Below are 21489 nucleotides of genomic sequence, written 5' to 3' on the forward strand. Positions count from 1 at the left end.
GAGTTTAAATCTGCAGTGGTGGAAGGTAATACCTGGACTGATAAAATGTGTTCAAATGTTATTAAACCCAGTGTGATCTAAGAACCAGCCCAAGTCTATATTTTATCACTGAGCCCACACTCAAAGTCTTTCTGGCATCGTATAACCTTCAAAATGCACCAGCCTAGGCTTCAAAACCTCAAGCCAGTTGTACAGCATAATGAGGACACAAGTGGAGACAATAACACAATGTGGACACAGTAACATCAGTAATGTTAAAAGTTTGAATAGCACTTTACAGTTTGCAAAGCACTTTCCTTATAACTCTGGGAGGCGTGCTTACTTTGTGCAAGCATTGTGCTAAGCACTTTACAAACATCTCATTTTATCTGCACAACTCTAAGAAATGCTATTGTTATCTCCATTTTACAGATGAGGAAACTGAGGCAAACAGGTTAAGTGGCTTCCCTAGAGTCACACAGCTAGTAAATGTCTGAGGCCAGAGATGACCAAGTCTTTTTGACCCAAGGGCCAGTGCTGTATTCTAGGTACCACCTAGTTGACCCAATAGTTTGTGTTATTATTCCCATTTATAACAGATGAGGAAACTGAGTCTTAGAGGAGTCTAATGGCTTATAATATCTGTCATAACTATCTTCCAAGTACCTAAAGATGCTGTTGGCTGCCTCCAATACTATGGTTGTTTTGCCTCTTTTGTGATACATTTGTAGCTTCCCACTAGGACCACCTGGATTGTCAGCCTTCCAATCTTCCAAACAAAATTATAGACCAAATATAATACAGACATATGCATACCTAAGCTCTCTTCACCTTAAAAAGTTGGCTCTCTGACAGTCAAGTACATTTTTCCCCATTGTGTGACACAAACTTTTGTAAAGCTTCATTATCTCTACCTCGCCTCCCCCAAGGGAGGGGATTACTGGATTAAAACTCAGGAGACCTGAGTTCCAGTCCTGACTTCACTACTCACCAGCTAAACTCTAACAAGTCACTTATATTCAGCATCTTCATGCAAAAAATGGGAATGGTGTTATACCCATTTCACCCATGTTACAGGATGATTGTGAAGCTTGAATGAGATTGTGTATAAAGTGCTTTGAAAACTTAAAATACTGTATAAGTGTCAACTACTATTATATTTTTTGCTATTCCTTACAGAGTGGCTATAAGTCTCAAATGAGATAATATAGGTGAAAGTATAGTATAAATTATGAATTGCTAAAAAATGTACTTTGATTAACATCGGTTGTTATTTTCTTCAAGTTAAAGATCTTCACTTTCCTGGTAGTCACAGCAGCCCTCCCATCCCAAAATAAATGAGACATTCAAGCTCAGCACAATATTGCTGTGGTCATCGCCTCCAGGGATGGTTAAGCAATTTAGTTTACAAGGTTCACCCACTGCCTGGCGAAAGGTAAAAAGAGCCAGGTGAATATATGCAATTGGAGCTTGTGGCACTAGGCTGATAAGAGCCATAAATTGAAATCGGATCATACACTCAAAGCTCAAAGGGCACTCAGAGCTCAATAATCTGTCCCCATTTTACAGATGAGAAAACTGAGGACCAAGAGGCTGAAGTGACTTCTCAAGGTCATGCATTAAGTAGCAGAGCTGGGATTTTTGCCCATGCTCTTCCAAATTCAGTGTTCACTCTATGTCTACAATGCTGACAGAATAACTGGGAGATTTTTATATATTATATATTAAATGCTGAATATATGTCTATATGTGTCTCTATATAGATGTATGTCTATCTATACATACATATGTATGTGCATACCCATGTCCATCTGTAGAGATGATGACAGGTCACAGAGTATTTGATTCAATAGGATTTATCTAATTAACCCAGATAGAGCTCTTTGCAGAAATGAAGTTGACACACATTCCCATGGATCTAGACCTCCTTGCAACAAAACTGCACGTATAGATTTATTATTGCAAAGACACCAACCAATTTTGTTGTAGCCACAATGATAGCTGGTAGACTAGGTAGTGTCAAAAAAATATCCCCCAGAACCACTTCAGCAGAACCCAGTGGGGATATCTGGTCTGACCTCAGGCACAAAGGTCCTGCTACTCAGCTCCATATGTGGCACATTTCTTCTGAGACAGAAGAGGACAATCCAATAAAGCTGTCCTTCCTGAAGAAACCGAGCAAGGTCTAAGGAGGAACTATAGTGGAGTGGAGAGAATCCTGGATTCAGAGACCGCTCGAATCTAAAGCAAAGCTTGGCTATAATCTGTGTGACCTTGAATAAGATATTTCATCTCTCATGGCCTCTGTCTCCTTATCTGTAAAGTGAGGGGATGGGACTTAATGTCACTTACTGATCTAAAAAGACCTCTTTACATTCTTTCCTTGAGAAGGAACTTTGGCTCGGTGGCCCAGATTGTAGTTTCTTAGCCAGAAATGCCGGGAAGAACGTGGGCTTCCCTGTTAGGAACCATGTAATGAAGTAATAAAGGCTTGCTTAAAGGCGCTGAGAAAAAAAGACCAGAAGGCTGCTTGATCTGGGTGAAGATGTTGAAACCTGGAGTAGAGGGAAGAAGGGCTTGGACTGAATTTTTGGCAGGCTTACCAGGCACTTGAAAGTTGTCCTCTAGGGGTCATTAATTTCATTTTATGTCACAAGTGCTGCCTACTCCTAAATCTCTGCTATTGCTTCCCTCCAAGGTGACTTCCCTCCTCCACAGCCTGTTTTTGTTTTTCTTTTTAAATCATTCTCACACTCTTAGTGAATATGTGTTCAGTTTCTCATTTGCCCCCCTCCCCCTCAGCCCCGTGAATTCTAGTTTGATGGAAAGCAGGATTTGGGGAATGGCTTGTTTTGGTGGCTTACCCTTGCTGCTATTAACATTTCTGTGACTTCCCTCTCTCCCCCTATCTCTCCATCCCACACCCCAAACCCTACAGGGTTGTGGCCTGCAAGCAAGGAGAGATTACTGAGAAAGGACCGAGCTGATGCACCTAAAAACTGGAATCCCCTGTGGTGTGGATCTTGTTCGAAGAGAAGTAGCTGCAGCAGGGAAGCTGATAATAAAAACTGGAGTTCCATCTGGGGTCAGCCTCATGAACCAGCTATTTCAAAGGGTTCCATACCGGGTGGGGAGAAACCTATGCTGGTGGGGGAAACTTCTACTTTAAAAATCAATTTCACAAGGAAGGTGCCAGATATCGTTGGTGACACAGAGAACCTCCCCGAGAAAGGTGTTTGAAAGATCAGAACTTTGGGGTATTTTTCAACTCTCCTATGAGGTCTTGGGTCATAGATTGGTGCTCAGCACCCTCCACCATGTTGCACATGGTTATCCAGAAATAACCATCTGCTTCAGGCCCATAAGGTATGGATTCCCAGTCCTTTTAGATCCAGGGTTAGTTGCCATGGAACTTTTTGGGTTTTCTTCTTTTCCAAAGTTGTTGTCATAGACAGAAGCAACATTTGGAAAAAACAAAAAGACAGACTAAAACTTAGGAACGAGCTAGTTGTCATCTTCCCTATATGGTCACATCAACTATAGAGCTTGAGGACCCTCCAGAGAGCTGTTGCTTGGCCTTTGGGGGATTTCATTTCTTTGTAGAAAATCAAGTTTCCATGAAAGGCTCTTTGGGTCATCTTCTCTGATTCATGATTGCATCATAAAGGACCTTTGTAATTAAATGAAGAGAATAAAATTAGGATTGCAGTCTGCCAATCATGCCAATAGGGCTGAAGAGACATTTTAGTCTGTCAAAAATAGTTCCAAGAAGGAGGGGTGTAAGGGAGAGTGTGTCATGGATGTAAAAATGTCCTTTATTTTGAGGCATTTGCTTAAATAGCTTGTTTGTTTAATCTACTGAGCCTCTTTTTCCTAAATGGTAATTTGCCTAAAGTGCAGTGTTTGAACACATAAATAAATGTGAATGAATTTCATTTGATTCAATAAATACCTTTCAAGTGTCTATGTTATGTGCAAGGTTGGTTCTAAGAAACAGTCTCTATGGTCAAGGAACTTACATGGTGGTATAGGGAGTGGGGGAGAGGTACACAGGCAAGTATTACACCAGGTAGAAAATAATGGAGGCAAAGAAGAGATTCAAGGTTCTTTTGTAGTTGTCCTTTGTTTTCAAAGAGGACCATGGCATCAGGGAAATGATGACATGCCTTGCAGTTGATTTTGAGTGAGGGAGGACTGTGCAAGGTCACCAGCCTCACTTTAATTCAAGGTTCTATAGAGAATCTGGAAAGAGAGACAATGCTTTCTAGTTTGGGTTTGGGAAGGAAGGAGAAGAAAGAAAATCAGGGAGGAAGTAGATATTTTGAAATGGCTGCTTTCCTGATAGGTTCATCTTTCATAAACTCTGAAGTAGCTGGTTTTTTTTTTTTAATGCGGTATAAATGCTTATGGGTAGCTAGGTGGCATAGGCCCAAATAGGATGGGCCTGGAGCCAGGTCAATCTAAGTTCAGTTTCCTTATCTGCAAAATGGGCTGGAGAAGGAAGTAGCGAACAACTCCAGTATCTTTGCCAATAAAAGCCCAAATGGGGCCACAAAGAATCAGATATGGCTGAAACAAGACTGAACAACAAAAATAAATGCATAAAGAGAAGAAGCATAGCAGTCTTGGAAGTCAGGAAGACCCACATGCAAGTCTTACCTCTCACACATACTAACTGTGGCTAAGTCACTCAATTCCCGTATCGTAAGCAACTTTCTAAGATGATAAATTGAAGGACAACGACCTGTGAACATTTGTTGGGGAGTTCCCTACACAGAAGAAAATCATATGCATAAGAGCCTGGTGTCTTTATTCTGGTGCTGTGATGGTACAGGCCCACACCAACAAAAATGTTTTAAGAGATACACCACAGCTTGAACTAAAGTCAACCCTTTGAGTTGTTCACATTGCCACCTGTTTATATAGAACAAGACTTTTTAAAAGTCATTTTCCTCACAACCACCCTATGGGGTAGATTGTTCAAAGATTATTAACACAGTTGGCCCTAACTTCCTAGAGTTTACATGACTTGCCCAGGGTCACACAGTGAGTAAATGTTAGAGTCAAGACATGAAACAGCTTCTTAGATTTGGAGTCAGAAGACCTGGGTTTGAACTATAGCAGTTACTTGTGACCTCTGTGACCTTGGGCAAGACCTTTCTCCTCTGTAGGCCTCACATCTGTCATCTGCAAAATGAGAGATTTGGACTAAATGGACTCCTAATAGGGTCCCTCCAAGCTTTAATGCTACAGTTTTATGAATCTACCTCTAGGACTTCTCCTGTGATATCTCTGTTGTTATGGTGGAACATAACTGGCATGGAAGATTTCTTCTTCTCTTTCTTTTTTTTACCCTTGTCTGTCCCCACTTCAAAAAAAAGGGAAGAGGTTGGAAAAGAAATTACATTTACAATAACACCATAATTCACCCCAAGGCTCTGTTCTGGACCCTCTTTGCTTTTCTCTCAATGCATTGTATTGGAGATTTCATCCCTCCCCTGGGTTCAGAACATGACTTCAAAATTTATTTATTTAGCACTATTTTTTTCTTTGGGGCTCCATCACCTCTACCTGGATGTTCCATAGACATCTCAAACTCAACATATCAAAAAGAGAACCTATGTTCTTGTTCCCTTCATCTGCCCTTTCTCCATACTTGCCTATTTCTGTTGGAGGTCCAGTCATATTTCCAGACACCAATGTTAACCACCTCAAAATTATCATCAATTCTGCATATTTCTTCACTTTCCCATATCTAATGAGCTGTCAAATATTGTAAATTCTACCTTCACAATATCTGTTTTGTCTTCTGCCTCCACTCATACATTATATTCTTGACCATTCCTCTCTGGATATGGAGTCAGAGGATCTTGGTTTGAATCTAGATTCTACTATTTACCATCTGGGTGACCTTAGACAAATTCCTTAACTTCTCTGGAATTCAGTTTCCTCATTTTTTAAAAAATGGGGCTGAATTTAATGGTTTCCGAGGTCTCAGGAAAATTTCTTAACAAAAAATAATGTACTAAAAAAAGTAATATTGTAGCTGTGAGGCAGTGTGGTATAATGAATATAGAGAATGGTCCTCAGACAGAAAGACCTACATTCAAATCCTGCTTCTAACATATACTGATTAAAATATAACTGGGGTATACTGAACATAAACTATATAAATATAAAATATAACTTGGGATATTGAATATAAAATATAGAAATATGAAATATAACTGGGGGATATTGAATATAAAAACAGGATAAAACATAAGACATTACATTTTAAAATTAAGTCAATGTGTGGCTCACAGGGACCCTTATGATTTAGTGACCTCCACTTCTATTTGAATTTGACATCATTACTCTAGAAAGCTGAAACCATACATTGTAGAGAAGGCACTCACCTGAACTAACAGAGGGACTTTCCTTATCTGGGAGTTCTCTGCCAATGGCCCCTGTCCCTATCTTGCTCTTAGCTGTAGCAGAGAAAGAAAGGAGGCTGTAAACCTAGAACCATGGGTCTTCATCTCCGATGCAAGGACTGGTGGGATCTCTGTAAAGGCTTCCTCCTAACAAATGCTACATCTGGGATTTCCATGATGATTTCATAATTCGGCAAAGGGGAGAAAAACCTGCAGTGCAATGTACAAGAAGGAGGATTGGACTGAGAGTAAGAAACCCAGTGGTATAGTCTGAACTGGGGAGGGAGGTGAGTTTGCACAAATTCTTCTGCTTCTGTTTCCTCATCTATTAAATTACTTATGTGTCTCCCAGCCTGAACATTCTGGGGATCTAGATGAAGACTTTTTTTTTTTCTTTTTGGAGGGCATCTGGGGTTAAGTGACTCGCCCAAAGTGTCACACGGCTAGTAAGTGTGTCAAGTGTCTGATGTCAGATTTGAACTCAAGTCCTCCTGACTCCAAGGCCGGTGCTCTATTCACTGTGCCACCTAGCCGCCCCAGAGATGAAGACTTCTGCTGAACCAAAACCATGCTATGATCCCCTTAGAGAACTTTTGATAATATTTGAAATCATATATCAACATTTTCAGGGTAATAACACCACCATATTTATATGGCACTTCTGAGTTACAAAGGAAGACAATGCAAGGAATCTCCAGTGGATATGAGGAAACGGTCTCTGAGAGATTACGTAACTTGCTTCATTCTAAGTGGAGAAGCTGGACCTTGAACCTAGTTGTCTGACTACAAACAAGGCATTTTCTCCCTACTACATTGCAAACAGGGATGGTGTTGGGACTGGTACTTTGGGTGTTATCTCATCATGAGTTTCTTTTGCTCCGACTTCCCATCATAGGGTTCACAAACCCAACATATATGAAATTCTGTTCTGTACCCAACCCCATTATGTCTTTATTACATTTTCTGGGAGAAAACTAGAGGGGGTGAGTGGGAAGGGTGTCAAACACCTTTTATGTGTAAGATGATACCACCCTGGCTTTTACTCTATTTTGATCCTATAACTGAATTTTGCTCATTAATGGTGCCAATTAATTTAAATTATGGTTCCCTACCCTATATAGTGAAATTTCAGTTTAATATACAATTATATATCCACATACATATATTTTTTCCTCTTTTGAATACTTTCCGTCCTTGGAAATGCCATCGTAGTCAGTTATTGAAGTTAAAGATAACACTCTCAGCAGACTGCAATTTAAAGGTAGGAAAATTCAGGCAGCTAGATGGCACAGCGGGACAGCAGTCAGGAAGACCTATGCTCAAATCTGACCTCGGACACTTTCTAGCTCTGAGACCCTAGGGCTAGGTCAATCACCTAACCTCTGCCTCAGTTTCTTCATCTGTAAAATGGGGATCAGAAACATACTTTTCCAGAGTTGTTTTGAGGATAAAATGAGATATTTTTCAAAGGCTCAGCAAACTTTAAAGTACCATATAAATGCTTACTATTATCATCATTATATATTTTAAAAATATTTGGGCCCTAAATGTTGACATATCAAATTGTCAGTTTGAGGATTACATGCTCAATGTATGCAACATTTTATAATGACAAATCATTTTCACATACATTCTCATTTGATCCTCATAACTCAGTGAGGAAGGTTAAGTGCTTCATTTCACATGTGAGACAATTCATCTGTTGTGGTTAAGTGACTTCTCTAAGGTCATATAGGCAGAAGGAGGCAGAGCTGGGACCAGAGTCCAGGTATTTAGACTAAGTTCCGCGTTGTTGCCATACTTCATGTAGCTTGTTACAGTTAAGGAAAACTAGTTAGTTCTGTAAAATAACTTACATTATTCTCATCTAGCATAGCAGTTATGCTGGCAAAATAACACAAGGAAAAGTGAAGGTGGGGAGGAAGATTAATGGGGAGGAAGATTAATGGAGGGGATTGAAAGAACCACAGATTTTTCTTTGAGTCTTTTTTCTTTTTTGGTGTGGTGGGGTGGTGTAGAGAAGCAAGTGGGAGGGAGTTGAAAAGGGAGAACACATGTGGTTAACTTATTTATTTTTAAAGGAAGTAAGAAACCAAAAGAAAGTATCGATCCTTCTGTTTTGTAAAGAGAACACAAAGCAAAACAAAATATTCAAGCTAACGAGCATCTTTTACATGTTTATTGGTCCATTCTTTTAAATTAATTGAGATAAAGAAACTTAAAAAAATTTACAAGCTAATAGTTCGTCAGGCAATACAAATGATTTTTGTTTACCTCAAAGCATAATACTAATCCCATAGTAAACAATAAACAGAATAGGTCTATACACAGATACATGAAAAAAGGTGAACCAACACATTTGTGCTAGCATTGGAAAGTAAACAAAACAACTTTACACCCATGGTGTTGGTAATAAAGAAAAAGGGGGGCACCCTGTTTCAAGTGTGATATCTACAGCAAACAAACCCCTCCATAGTTTTGAATCATGCTCACAGCTAATCTATACACATGCTCTCCCAAGCTCATGAGTTTTCACAGCTTTTGTTTTGGTTTATTGATAGCCGGGGTAGGGAGGAAAAATAAACAAAAACTCCGCAACTTTTCAGTGAGGAAATGCCTTACTCTTTTGATCTAAATGGGTTTTAAAAACTTTTTCCCCTTAAAAGTCAGAAATAAGCAATACAGTACACAGTCTGAACAGCTGGTCAATTGATACAACCCAAATGAAATTTTCATCTCTTTACTGAAACAGTTAAAATCCAGGTCCAAAAGTTTGCTGGCAGAAATTTATTTCAAAGTGATATATATGTATATATCTTCCCAATGCATTTACAGCTTGACAGGCACATAGGAAGTACAATGGACAGTGTCTCTTGGATATAACCAAGATCACTTGGGTATAGGGTGCTTCTATACTGCCCCAAAACATCACTGTTTAGAGATGCTGGCTTGTTATACAAGGAATGTCTAGCTGGTATTACAGCTATATAGGTCACAGTTTATCATACTGAGTGTCATTCCTCCCCCCCCCACCCCCAATAATTTCTTCTTACCCACCATTTTTAAGGGGAGAGGAAATAATGACATGTTTTTCTCCTGTACTTGTCCCCTTACACCGGTTTTAATTGTTGGTAGTAGTTACTCAGGAGGTTTGGTCAAAGTAACAAAAGATGTTACTGACCTGTTTTGTGAAAGCAAAAAAGAAAACTGCTTAAAGGGATGTTAAGAAGTCAAGCCCTCTGACCTACTATTACCTCAGAGGCTCCACCAAAAGGGAAATTATGTACCAGGTTGTAGCAACATTGGTTCCTAGGTTCACCCAGTGAAAGCCAAATGGCAGCTATACACAAATATATATGCAGTACCTTTCACCCACAGTTTTAACAACACATTTTTTTATTTTGCTAAAAATGAGAGGGAAAGAACATTCAATAATCAAGTCAATACAGCACTTTATGTTTTTGGCATTGAAACTGTAGGATTCAGATCTAAAACTTTGTTCTTAGGTGTCCATGATATTTTTAAAAGTCCCTTTACTGCATTAGGGCATGACTTTAATACTGTTATAACTTGAGAACTTCTTTATATCAAATAGACTTGAAAAGACTAACATGCAGTATGCTTTTCAGTATTGATCCCATATTTCTTATAATTTTAAAAATGCCTAAAATACTTTAAATTGTTAACCATGTACATTTTGAAATAACGCTTTTATGGTCCCTGGATTCCCCTCCCCTCCTCCATGGTAATAATAAAAATATATTTGGCAAAAGCAACACTTAACATTTTAAAAATATCTTTTAAAAAAAGATAGTCCCCATTATGCCCCTTTATTTTCCGTTGATCCAGGTTAATCTGTTTCTTGAAAAGAGGGCAACTGGTCATCTTGTATCAATCATCCAAATAGAAGACTAGAACTTTATATGCATTTAAAAATCACTGCTAGTAGCATTAAGGTGTCTGGATAGGTAACAGCCTCAAAAAGGAGAGTTAATATTTAGCAATTTGCACCATTAAAAAAAAAACCCAACCTCAACAAATTGAACTTGCTGATTTTGTGCTGGGTTTGATCATCATCCTAAGATATATTTGGAAACTGCCTCTATACTACACAAAAAAAACCTGATTTTCTATTTAGTGTTGATTAAAACACTGATTTATTCATATCAGTGGTCATGATCAAGAGCAGTTTTATCAGCCAAACTTAGTAGGGTTGGATGTTTGAGCCAAAAATATATTTCTAACATACAGGATTAAAAAGTTGTTGAAACTCAGCTGTCATAAGGGACTGTCTGCCCAAACACAGATGTTGTCTACCTATGCGTGGCACAACAAATGTCCTGAGACTGTAGGCTTTGTAATCTCTGGGTTGGCCAATCACTTTTAAGCCAAAGGGCAGCCTGTTTTGTTGAGTGGTTTGGTGGGATGTCAAATAGTATTCTATTCCCTTCACAAGGTGACCATTTGTAGGGACAGAGGAAGAGCTGCTATAATATGTCGCTGCCCAACTACAGATTTAGACAAAAGAGACTTATGTTCCTACAAAGTTGATTAGTAAAATCTCCCACCATCTCTAAGAATTAGGAGAAACAGAGGGAAGAGGAGATGAATGATGTAACCTGGTACATTGTGAGAAAGCCAATGCAAAACTCTGGAGGCATGCTTTCCCCAAAGTAGCTTTAGAACAGTCAGCTAAGAAAATTGCCCATTGCCACAGATAGCCAAGCACGAGGTGGTGGATCCCTAGGGCTATAGCATGCTGGCTAGTTTAGAAGCAGAAGAGGGAAAGTCAGCATTAAAGTAAAGAGACCTCATGGGTAGCTCTGCACCTAGTCATCAATTCTAGTTAGATTTGGGACAAATTCCATCCTTCCCTCTGCCCCAATAGTCAAGCCCTCTAAAGCAAAGAAAACAAGTAGGAAGGGCCTTCTAGAGCCATAGAAAGGAATTAGACATAGCTTAACAAGGGCCCTCTCTCCCCTGAGTTTTCTACCTTTCAGACCACACCCATGCCATTCACCAGCTCCATCTGAGGGCCTATAAACTTCAAGGTGAACAATGATTATTTATCTGTGGTTTCTGAGCTCCTCAATGTTCTAAGTGGCAATACCAGGTAATTCAAGTCTGAGGTGCTATTCAGGCTGAGCCACGATTCTATTCAACTTCCTGAGCTCGAAATTCTACCTATGACTGTACACAGAGCCCTGCCACCTCATGATAAAAGCAGCCTCACTCAGGCTCAGGATTCAAGGTCTATTTGCTGTCCTCCCCTTTCTGAAAGGGAAGTAGAGATGGGGCTTATGATGGGCCAAAACATGGCCTTTACTTCAAAAATGTCTAGAAAACCTGACTGTACTATGACTTCACACAAAAACAAACCTCTTTTATATGTACTAAAAACAGTCCCCCTGAAGACATGCTGGTTTTTCTGTTGTTGAATCAAAATAAAGGTGAGAGTTAAGCTTAGACACAGTAGCATCTCGAGGAGCCTTATAAGTAACCTAATTAACAAAAATAATGCTTTTTTGGAGAAACCAATGGAAAACTTGGACATTCATGATATTCCTTCCTACTCATCTCCACCTCACCTCCTTCTACCTTTACGACTATTTGATTTCTGATACAATGGCAGAAAGGTAAAAATATAGAAGCTGTATCAAGAAAGCTGTAAAAAGAGCCAGTGGAAAACTCTGTTTACAGCATATTTCCTTAAAGCCTATCTTGCTTTGTAAAATGTACTCCTGTTACCAGGATTTTTTTTTTTTAAGGTAGACAATGAAAAGTCAGAAACTCAAATCACAGAACCCATTGTCCTCTTAAGCTTTTCTGTCCTATTGTGTGGCTATTCTAGTTAGAGAAGGATATTCTTCTCTAAACTCCTAGAAACAAAAGTTAGGTGGGGCTCGGAGAGGGGAGAAAGAAGAACAGCAAAAGAGATACAGACATATTAGACTTGAGACTTTGGGTGGTGGCCCTCATCAGGAAGGCATCTTGAGCGTTAACGTCTTTGGCACAAATTTCACACATCTCAAATGAAAACATTCCCTGTAATGACCAAAAATACAACACCTTGGTGCACAGCTGTGATTAGGAGAGGGGAAAAGGTAAAGGACAATGTTAGGTATTGCTGATCCTTGAGAATTTGGAGGAAGGCGGAGGCAGTTGGTACAAGAGAGGCTGGTTATCTATCCTCTATACTATGACTCCCAGATCAGGGGTAGGGAACCTGTGGCCTTGAGGTCACATGTGGCCCTCTAGATCCTCAAGTGTGCCCTCTGACTGAATCCAAACTTCACAGAATAAATCCCCTTAATAAAAGGAAGTTCTATGAAGTTTGGATTCACTCAAAGGAACACACCTGAGGACCTAGAGGGCCACCTGTGGCCTTGAGGCCACAGGTTCCCCACACCATTTCCTAGACCTTTATTATTCATTTTACCACTGAAAACTTCTTCCCAAATCAAAGGGACATAGACACCTCTCTGAATAAATCTTTCTACAGTAGCTGGTGATGGTTTCATTGGTATGTGCCCTTGGTAGCTAGGGCAAAGCTTGCCTCTCTCTAGTCTCTACTTGGCATTTTGAAGCTGATAAACTCTCACGTATAACATATGTTACATTTTTGTGCATTGTAAAGTGACCAAAACAAACTGAAAAAAAATCTGGAGTCCAAAGACTGCCACATGCCTTTAGAGAAGAGTCCTAAATGAGATGGGGAGAAGGATCTTGGGAAGAACAGCTTTTCCCTCCTTCCTGTCCAGCGCCAACTAACTTTGAGAAAGCCCTCCTCCCCACCTCCCTACTCTTTGTTCCATCTCACAGGGGCACCGTCACGCTTTGGCAAGATAGCAGGAGGTCAGATACTGGTTCTTATTGCAGCTCTTTTTCCAACATCCCTTCCTCCCAGGTAGTAACAGAACTAAATTTGTAAAGAGTACTTCTTCCACCAAGGAAAGCCCTTGCTTTCTCCAAAGCTGATTTTTTTTCTTTCACTGAATCAATCTAAAGTAGATTAGTCAAGTATCAATATGAAGTGTACATCAATTCTAATAAACTAGGACCCAGATACACAACAAAATCCCGGCATCAAAAAGATGGGTTTTTAGAGGTAGAATGATATGCTGAATTGCCATTCATTTAGAAATGTCGTTTAGAACTCTATGTACCAAAGTAAAAATTCACATCAAAGGATTTAAGCATTATGTTAATGAGGCTCTGTCAGGGTAGGCAGTGCCAAGAGAGAGAAAGATGTGGCTGAAAAAAAGCCTTCTCCCATGATTTCTTGGGAAAAACAAGAACAAGACACAGCAAAATAGGACCAAAACATACCAAATAGTTTAACTGATGAACCAACAACATTAATTTTAAGCTCATCTGATACACGAACACTGCAGACAACCATTCAGGAGTGGTTTTGAACCTAAACACTTTAAATGTTACCTGGTAAATGTTGACCAGTATTTAAAATATTAATTTCTGTTTATAAACTGATATTTTAGAGCAACTATCTCCTGAAAATTCTGTAGCTAACTTGAAGCCTATCTTAGATTTCATAAGGACAAAACCACAGGGGAGAGAAAATACATGTTCATTAGAGGAACAAGGGAAGAAAAGTACACAGTTTGCAAAGATGTACAAGTCTGGTCTGGAAAAAAGAACTAATTTTCTTAAGAAAGAAGTTTCATTTTTTTTTAAGTTAACCTTGGAATGAATACTTAGGACTGGCTGCTACTAAAGTTATTTAAAGGCTAACTTATCTAGCTTGAAAAAAAAAAGAGGTTCTATTTTGAGCACATGACCTCAAAAACGGTACCTTTCCTTACCAAGAAGAAAGGCTGGAGATCAAGCACTTCATAGAGAGCACCTACACTATTTTTGTTTGTTTTACAAATTTAGACTGGATAGGAAAACAAGATCTCTCTGTCTTGGACAAGAAACCCTTCAAAAGCTGCACTGACATTTGATTTACACAGTAGAAAATATTATACTAGCTTTTTTTAGCTGTGACAAAGGCAAGTTTCACAATGCAGACACAGAAGGAACGTGATGTGCTGCTCAGCCTAAACACACTGGGAATATTTCAGCTTTGGGGCACTGGATAGCCCTTATTCACTACCAGTACTCCATTTCATAAGAAAAAAAAAAGATGTATAAAGAATGTCAGGGAGCATTAATGGTACCATCTTCATTTGGTACTCGATTTCAAATTGCTAATTCTAATGCCAAAAAACAGGTTCAATTAATAATTTTATAAGGCTACGGTATAAATCTAATCTTCTTGCTGAACCTCTTGCTGAACACACACATATGTGTGTATATGTATACATATATGTACATATACCTATATAAGCTTATATACATATCTTATGTATACACACACATATATATGTACACACACACACTTCAGCTGATTTAAACTGATTTCATATCACCAAAAAGGAACAACATACATGATATTACTCATCACGAGCAGACGGCATGCCACATTCACTGCTACAGGCCATGCTTGCTTCACACACTTTAAGTAGACATGTCAACACCACCTTTTTATCTAGGACAAGCCAACACCCACAGGAAATTCCATTCCAAATGTGGAAGGAGTGTACAGGTGCTAAGGTCTTCCTCCCATTCAGGCCCCCCTTTCAGAATCATAAAGCAGCAGCCAGATTATCTCTTATTACAAATGCAGGGATGGTGGCACTTTTCCTTTCCTCTGAAATCTTCTTAGTATTCCACTGAATAAGTCCCTTCAAGACATGAAAGTATGCTTTCTTTAATAAGGGATGATGAAATCCACATAGAATCCACCAGGCACTCAGGGTCCTACCAGGAAATAGATAAGGAATACAGAGGGGGCGGAAATATTAATATGAAACAAGAATGGGGTCAAGGACTGAGGAGGAAAAAAAAAGAAAGCAAGAAAAAAGCCACAAATATTTTCAGTGGTTGGTTTTCAAATGCCACCTGCCAGGTGGTGTTTTCCCAATGAGTAAGTGGACTTCCCAGTGAAAGGCATTGTGCACTGGTATAGATAAAAGGGTCTCTTTGTTGGAAGGAGCTTATTTGGTCTCTTGCTTCTCTTGTAGCAGCGGTATAATCGACTCCCACGCCGTAAGGCACTGCAACAGTATACACATACAAATAAAGTGTCAGTCAAAGTATTAAGGGGCAGTTTCTTCCCCCACCCCCCATAGTATTTTTACCCAATTACATGTAAAAATAGTTTTCAATATTCATTTTTGTAAAATTTTGAGTTCCAAATTTTTCTCTTTCCCTCCCCTCAAGACAAGCAATCTGATATAGGCTATACATGTACAATCATGTTAAACATATTTCTTCTCTCATGTTATGAGAGAAGAATCAAAACAAAAGGGAAAAAACATGAGAAAGAAAAAAATTTTAAAAAAGTGAAAAAAAAGTACTTCGATCTGCCTTCAGATTCCCATAGTTCTTTCTCTGGATGTGGTTAGCATTTTCTATCACAAGTCTTTTGGAATTGTCTTGGATCACTGCATTGCTGAGAAGAGCTAAGTCTGTCATAATTAATCATCACACATGTTGCTGTTACTGTGTACAATGTTCTCCTAGCTCTGCTCACTTCACTCAGCATCAGTTAATGTAAGTCTTATCAGGTTTTTCTGAAATCCACCTGCTCAACATTTGTTACAGTACAATAGTATTCCATCACATTCATATACCACAGTTTATTCAGTCATTCTCCAACTGATGGGCATCCCCTCAATGTCCAGTTCTTGGCCCCACAAAAAGAGCTGCTATAAGTATTTTTGTACATGTGGGTCCTTTTCCCATTTTTATGATCTCTTTTAGGATCAAAGGGTATGCAAAGTTTATTGGGCAGAGTTCTAAACTGTTCTCCAGAATAACTGGGTTAGTTCACAATTCCACCAACAATGCATGTGTTCCAATTTTCCCACATTTTTCCAACATTTATCATTTTCCTTTTCTGTCACATCAGCCAATTGGAGAGGTGTGAGATAGTACCTCAGGGTTGTTTTAATTTGTATTTCTCTAATCAATAGTGATTTAGAACATTATAAAAAATATGACTAAAGACAGCTTTAATTTCTTCATTGGAAAACTGCCAGTTCATATCCTTTGATCATTTACTAATTGGGGAATGATGTATTCTTATAGATTTGACTCAGTTCTCTATAATTTTAGAAATGAGGCCTTTATCAGAAACACTCGCTATAAAATTTGTTTCCTAGCTTTCTGCTTTCCTTCTAATCTTGACTGCATTGGTTTTGTTTGTACAAAACCTTTTTAATTTAATGTAATCAAAATTACCCATTTTGTACTTCATAATGCTCTCTATCTTGCAAGTAAACTAAACTATTGCTTGCTCTCTTAATTTAGAGAGAGAGAGAGAGAGAGAGAGAGAGAGAGAGGGAGAGAACCATTTGTTTTGAATATTTCACTGTTAGCAAATAGACTTTAACTCACCAATGATCCTATTTCCTAGTCACGAAACACAAAAGTACTACTTAGGACAAAAACCTATTTCACTAGGTTTCATGGTCAAACCCCTCAGATCCATTCTACTAGTGTGGTGCCAATATATGGGATTGCAGAGAGTAAGTCTGTGATTATTGTGGCGCCTCAGAAGGATATTTGTCCTCAGGGGAGGCCATATCCAACAAAAGCAGTTGCTATGACAGTGGAATGACTCTAATGTTTCATGTTTCTTTATAAAGGTAGGATGCATAGTAGATTCCTCGGCCTACGTGGAGAAATAAGCATATAAAGAATATGGAAGCGCCATTTGCATGTACATTGCGGATTAGTCGCCCGTAATTTACATCTTGGCAAATGTGGGCAACTGATGAAAAGGCTGTTGAGGTGTCTGAGGTGTAATGTATTACTAGGAATAGGCCTGTTAGAATTTGGATGACTAGGCAAATTCCTAGTAGGGATCCGAAATTTCATCAGGCAGCAATATTAGATGGGGCGGGTAGATCAATAAAAGAGTGGTTGATGATTTTTTTTAGAGGGTGAGTTTTGCGGAGGTTAATCATTAGTTTTTGTAGTTGAAGAACAACAATGGTTTTTCATGCCATAGGTTATGGTTAAAGTCCATACTAAAATAGTGAAAATAATAGTTATCTTTTTGTTTTCTATTTTATTAATTATTGGGTTTGTAGCTTTTGCTTCTAAGCCTTCTCCTATTTATGGTGGATTAAGTTTGGTTGAAAGTGGAGGTTTAGGTTGTGCATTGGGTTGTGCGTCTTGAAGATACTTTTTTAGGTTTAGTAGTTTTCATAATTTATCTTGGTGGAATGTTAGTAGTGTTTGGCTTGATGTTGAGAATGCTACAATTTTTTTAATATCATTTTGTGTGATGGCACAAATTGCGGTGAATAGGGTTGTGACAGCTCCAAGACATAGTGCAATTGTAAGTGCTGTACTGTTGGTTTCTATTATAGGATGAAAGCAGATTAATAAGAAGATCCCTGCTACTACTACAGTGCTTGAGTACAGTAGGGCTGATATGGGTGTAGGGCCTTCTATGGCGGAGGGCAGTCATGGATGTAGACCGAATTGAGCTGATTTGCCAGTTGCGGCAATAATGAGGCCTAGCAGGGCTAGTGTACTCATGTGCGTTATGAAAATATGTTGTAGGTCTCATGAGTTGTTATTAATTATTAATCAGGCTATGGAAAGGATGAAACCAATGTCTCCAATTCGATTATAAAGGACAGCCTGAAGAGCTGCAGTGTTGGCATCGGTTCGTCCGTATCATCATCCGATTAATATAAATGATATAATGCCTACTCCTTCTCATCCAATGAATAGTTGGAATAGGTTGTTACGGATACAAGAATGATTATGGTTAAGAGGAATGCAATTAGGTATTTAAAGAATCGATGGATATTTGGGTCTGAGTGTATGTATCATAATGAGAACTCTAGGATTGACCAGGTTACATAAAGTGCGATTGGGATAAAAATGATGGAGAAGTAATCTAGTTTGAAGCTCATGGAGATATTGAATGGGCCAATTGAGAATCATTGTCAGTTAGTAATAGATGATTCTCGGTCTGTATTAATAAATAGTAGGAGGGCTGGTAAGGTGACGAAAAAAGCTAACTTGACTGTTTTTGCAGTAGCGGGGAAAGTGGTTGGTATTATGGGGGGAAATGAGGTTGTGGATTAGGGGGAGGGTTAATAGGGAGATTGACAGAATAATAGTTGGATTGAGCAGGTGATTTATTACTTTTATTTGGATTTGCACCAAAGTTTTTGGTTCCTAAGACCAACAGATTACTATTATCCTTTAAAAGTAAGAAAGCCATGAGTTTAAGCATGGGGTCGAGAGTTAGCAGTTCTTGGGTCTTTCTCGGCATATAAACAGAGTTAAACTCTTATGTTTAGATTCACAATCTAATGTTTTGGTTAAACTATATTTGCAGTATGTAGTTCCTAGGATGAATTTGGGGTTAATAGAGATGATTATTAGTGGAATTAGATGTAAAATTATTAGAATGTGTTCTCGTGTAAAGGAGGGTTTGATAGGATATAGATGGTGAGTGAATTTACCTCGTTGAGATGTAACAAGTATGTAGAGTGAATAGAGGGCTGTGATTACAGTATTTAGTCCTAACAGGATGATGGAGAAATTAAATCATGAAAATGAGGACACAATTACTATTAGTTCTCCTAATAGGTTAATTGTGGGGGGAAGATGTAGGTTAGCTAAGCTTGCGAGGAGTCATCATGTGCATATAAGGGGCAGAGTTATTTGTAAACCTTGGGCTAAGATCATAGTTCGGCTGTGGATGCGTTCGTAGTTGGTGTTGGCTAGGCAAAATAATATAGAAGAAGTTAACCTATGGGCAATTATTAGGGTAGTGGTGCCTATAAAACTTAAGAGTTGATTGCATAAAAGCAGCAATAATTACCAACCCTATGTGGCTAACTAAAGAGTAAGCAATTAGTGATTTCAGGTCTGTTTGGCATAGACAAATAGAGCTGGTTATGACTATGCCCCATATGGAGAGAATGATGAAGGGGTAATAAAGGTAAGCAGTAATTGGTTCAGTGAAGGTCGTGATCATTTCACAAAAACCTAGGTTTCATTTAGGAGAAATGGCAACTCTCTCCCTTTCCCAAAATGAGCCAACAGATACTTGACAAGATCACCTAGACTGTCCTTCTAGATGGTTAGACGCATCATATTGGGGGAGGGGAGAGGTTAGGACTTGCCCATAGGTGTAGGTGTATGGAATAACTGTGGCTGCCTCTCCAAGTAAGCTGCAAATGTAGTGAAATCTTTCCCTTTTTCCAGCAAAATTTGATTGATTTGTTTAATGTTGGACTGGGAATGGAGAAGTTATCCTGACTCTTAATGGGAGCTATTGGGAAAGGAATAAAGGGGTTTCCCTTCCAATTTTCTGAAGAAGAAAAAAAAGGTGTTCTCTTCAGATCCTTGCAAGAGTAAACAGCTTAGTCTCCTATAGATTCTCAACCAAGAATCTCCAGGTTCAATAGAAATTCCTGCAGCACAAAGAAAGTGGTCCTCTTTTGGGGAGCTCCCTTGCTCAGAAAAAAGAGGGAGTACAAGCTTTGAGTTTTCCTCACCAATGCGATAAAAAAATAAGGATGGTGGTGATTTTTTGTGAGGGTCCCATAAGGGGTTAATTTGAGGACAGAAGAGTCAAGTTCTCTTTGGGTCTCACATGGGATGGAGAAGAACCTAAAATTTCTACCCACTTTCTAAACATGGTTTCTCTCCCAGGCTTGGGAATGTGGTTATGTATTCTTGCTTCCCTAAAGAGGTCTTAGAAGAGGCTGCTGTTAACAAGTTCAAGATGATCACCACCAGCCTTGGGACAATTGGAAGAAGTCACCGATCAAGTCCCTAAGCAATAAACTCTTCAGGCAGTATATCCTCAGAAATTATGAGAGTTGTTTCCAAACCATTATTGAAATATATCACACAAAGTGTATTTTCTGGTCTGACACGTATACTAGAATAGGTTAGAAGCCCTAGGTTTTACTCCTGGCTTGGTTATTAATTTGCTGTATAGCCCTGGGAAAGATTTGTTGCAGAACAAGAGGGTTAAACTAGATGATGTCTTGGGTCCCTTTCAGCTGTTAAGATTCTATTGTGTGGTCACATGAAATTCCCCCAACCCCCATTCCTGCCTCACTTTACCCGCCAGTCCCCATCAGAGAAATCACTTTCCTGGGACTGTTTGCTATTATTATCATTTCCCCCCAATTCTGTCTCCTGGGAGGAAAAGCACAAGGACTTCTGCCCTGAGAAACCAACCGTCACCTGTGCTTTGAAATGCCATGGATAATACTCTCCTCCTCTCTCCAAATAAAAGAGTGAAACTGAGTCCTTTCAGGAAGCTGCCACTTCGGTCAATGGGAAAGCTGGAATATTAGTCATAGATTCTCATCTCAGATATTAACTGGAATTCTAAACCAACAATAACTTGGGTTTAATTAAAAAACAACAACACCTCAATGGACTTAAGCATGATGAAAATGCAGGCTAGTGAGAGACTAAACTTAATAAATTCTATGGCCTTTTTGGACTCTCGAGTATCCTTAGCAAGGATCAAAGGGAAAAAGGTAATTCAAATTAAACTGCAAAGTTGATAACATACTTCTTCTTAAAAACAGTGTCACTAAACTGCTGCTGTTGGACCTTGTTTGCATTTGTAAAAGAGAAATGGCAAGTGTGCATAAGATGAAAAATTCATTGTTCATCCCCTACCTAGGTGACTCTGAAAAATTCCTTTGTGTCTGCCTGAAGAGAGTCAAAAGTATTAACGAAGTATTCCACAAGGTGCACCCAAAAACTTTATGCAAAGCATGCACAGGGGAAAATACCCCATGTTTCATACTCACCCAGCCCAATATGGGGGAAGGTGCCAAGGACCTGACTGTAATTAGGCTCAAGAAACCCACATAAAGACAAACACAATTTCAAGACAAGCAATACTGCTTGGTAGGTTTGCATTTGAATAGAATTACCCAATTCAGTCTGCTTTAGAAATCCCACAGGTTGTGCATACTCATTGTGAACTTGTGAAATACAGCACCAGTTACACACAAGTACAGTC

General features: G+C 39.0%; 2 protein-coding genes across 2 annotated transcripts in view; one reads left to right on the forward strand and one right to left on the reverse strand.

Moving 5' to 3' along the window:
* Window positions 1–3943, forward strand: part of SLC46A2 (solute carrier family 46 member 2) — a 14218-nt gene extending 10275 nt beyond the window's left edge. Inside the window, exon 4 of the mRNA XM_069107444.1 lies at window positions 2918–3943. Within this exon, the coding sequence (XP_068963545.1) occupies window positions 2918–2966 (49 nt within the window). The 3' untranslated portion in view covers window positions 2967–3943. The remainder of the gene's footprint in view (window positions 1–2917) is intronic.
* A 4602-nt stretch (window positions 3944–8545) lies between these two features.
* The window catches only part of SNX30 (sorting nexin family member 30), a 105620-nt gene continuing 92676 nt past the window's right edge, over window positions 8546–21489 (reverse strand). Inside the window, exon 8 of the mRNA XM_069107446.1 lies at window positions 8546–15514. Coding sequence (XP_068963547.1) covers window positions 15455–15514 — 60 coding nt within the window. The 3' untranslated portion in view covers window positions 8546–15454. The remainder of the gene's footprint in view (window positions 15515–21489) is intronic.

The sequence above is a fragment of the Petaurus breviceps genome, unplaced genomic scaffold, assembly GCF_028583685.1.
Source record: "Petaurus breviceps papuanus isolate PSGF00001 unplaced genomic scaffold, PetGlider_PUasm1.0 90062, whole genome shotgun sequence".
Classification (NCBI taxonomy): domain Eukaryota; kingdom Metazoa; phylum Chordata; class Mammalia; order Diprotodontia; family Petauridae; genus Petaurus; species Petaurus breviceps.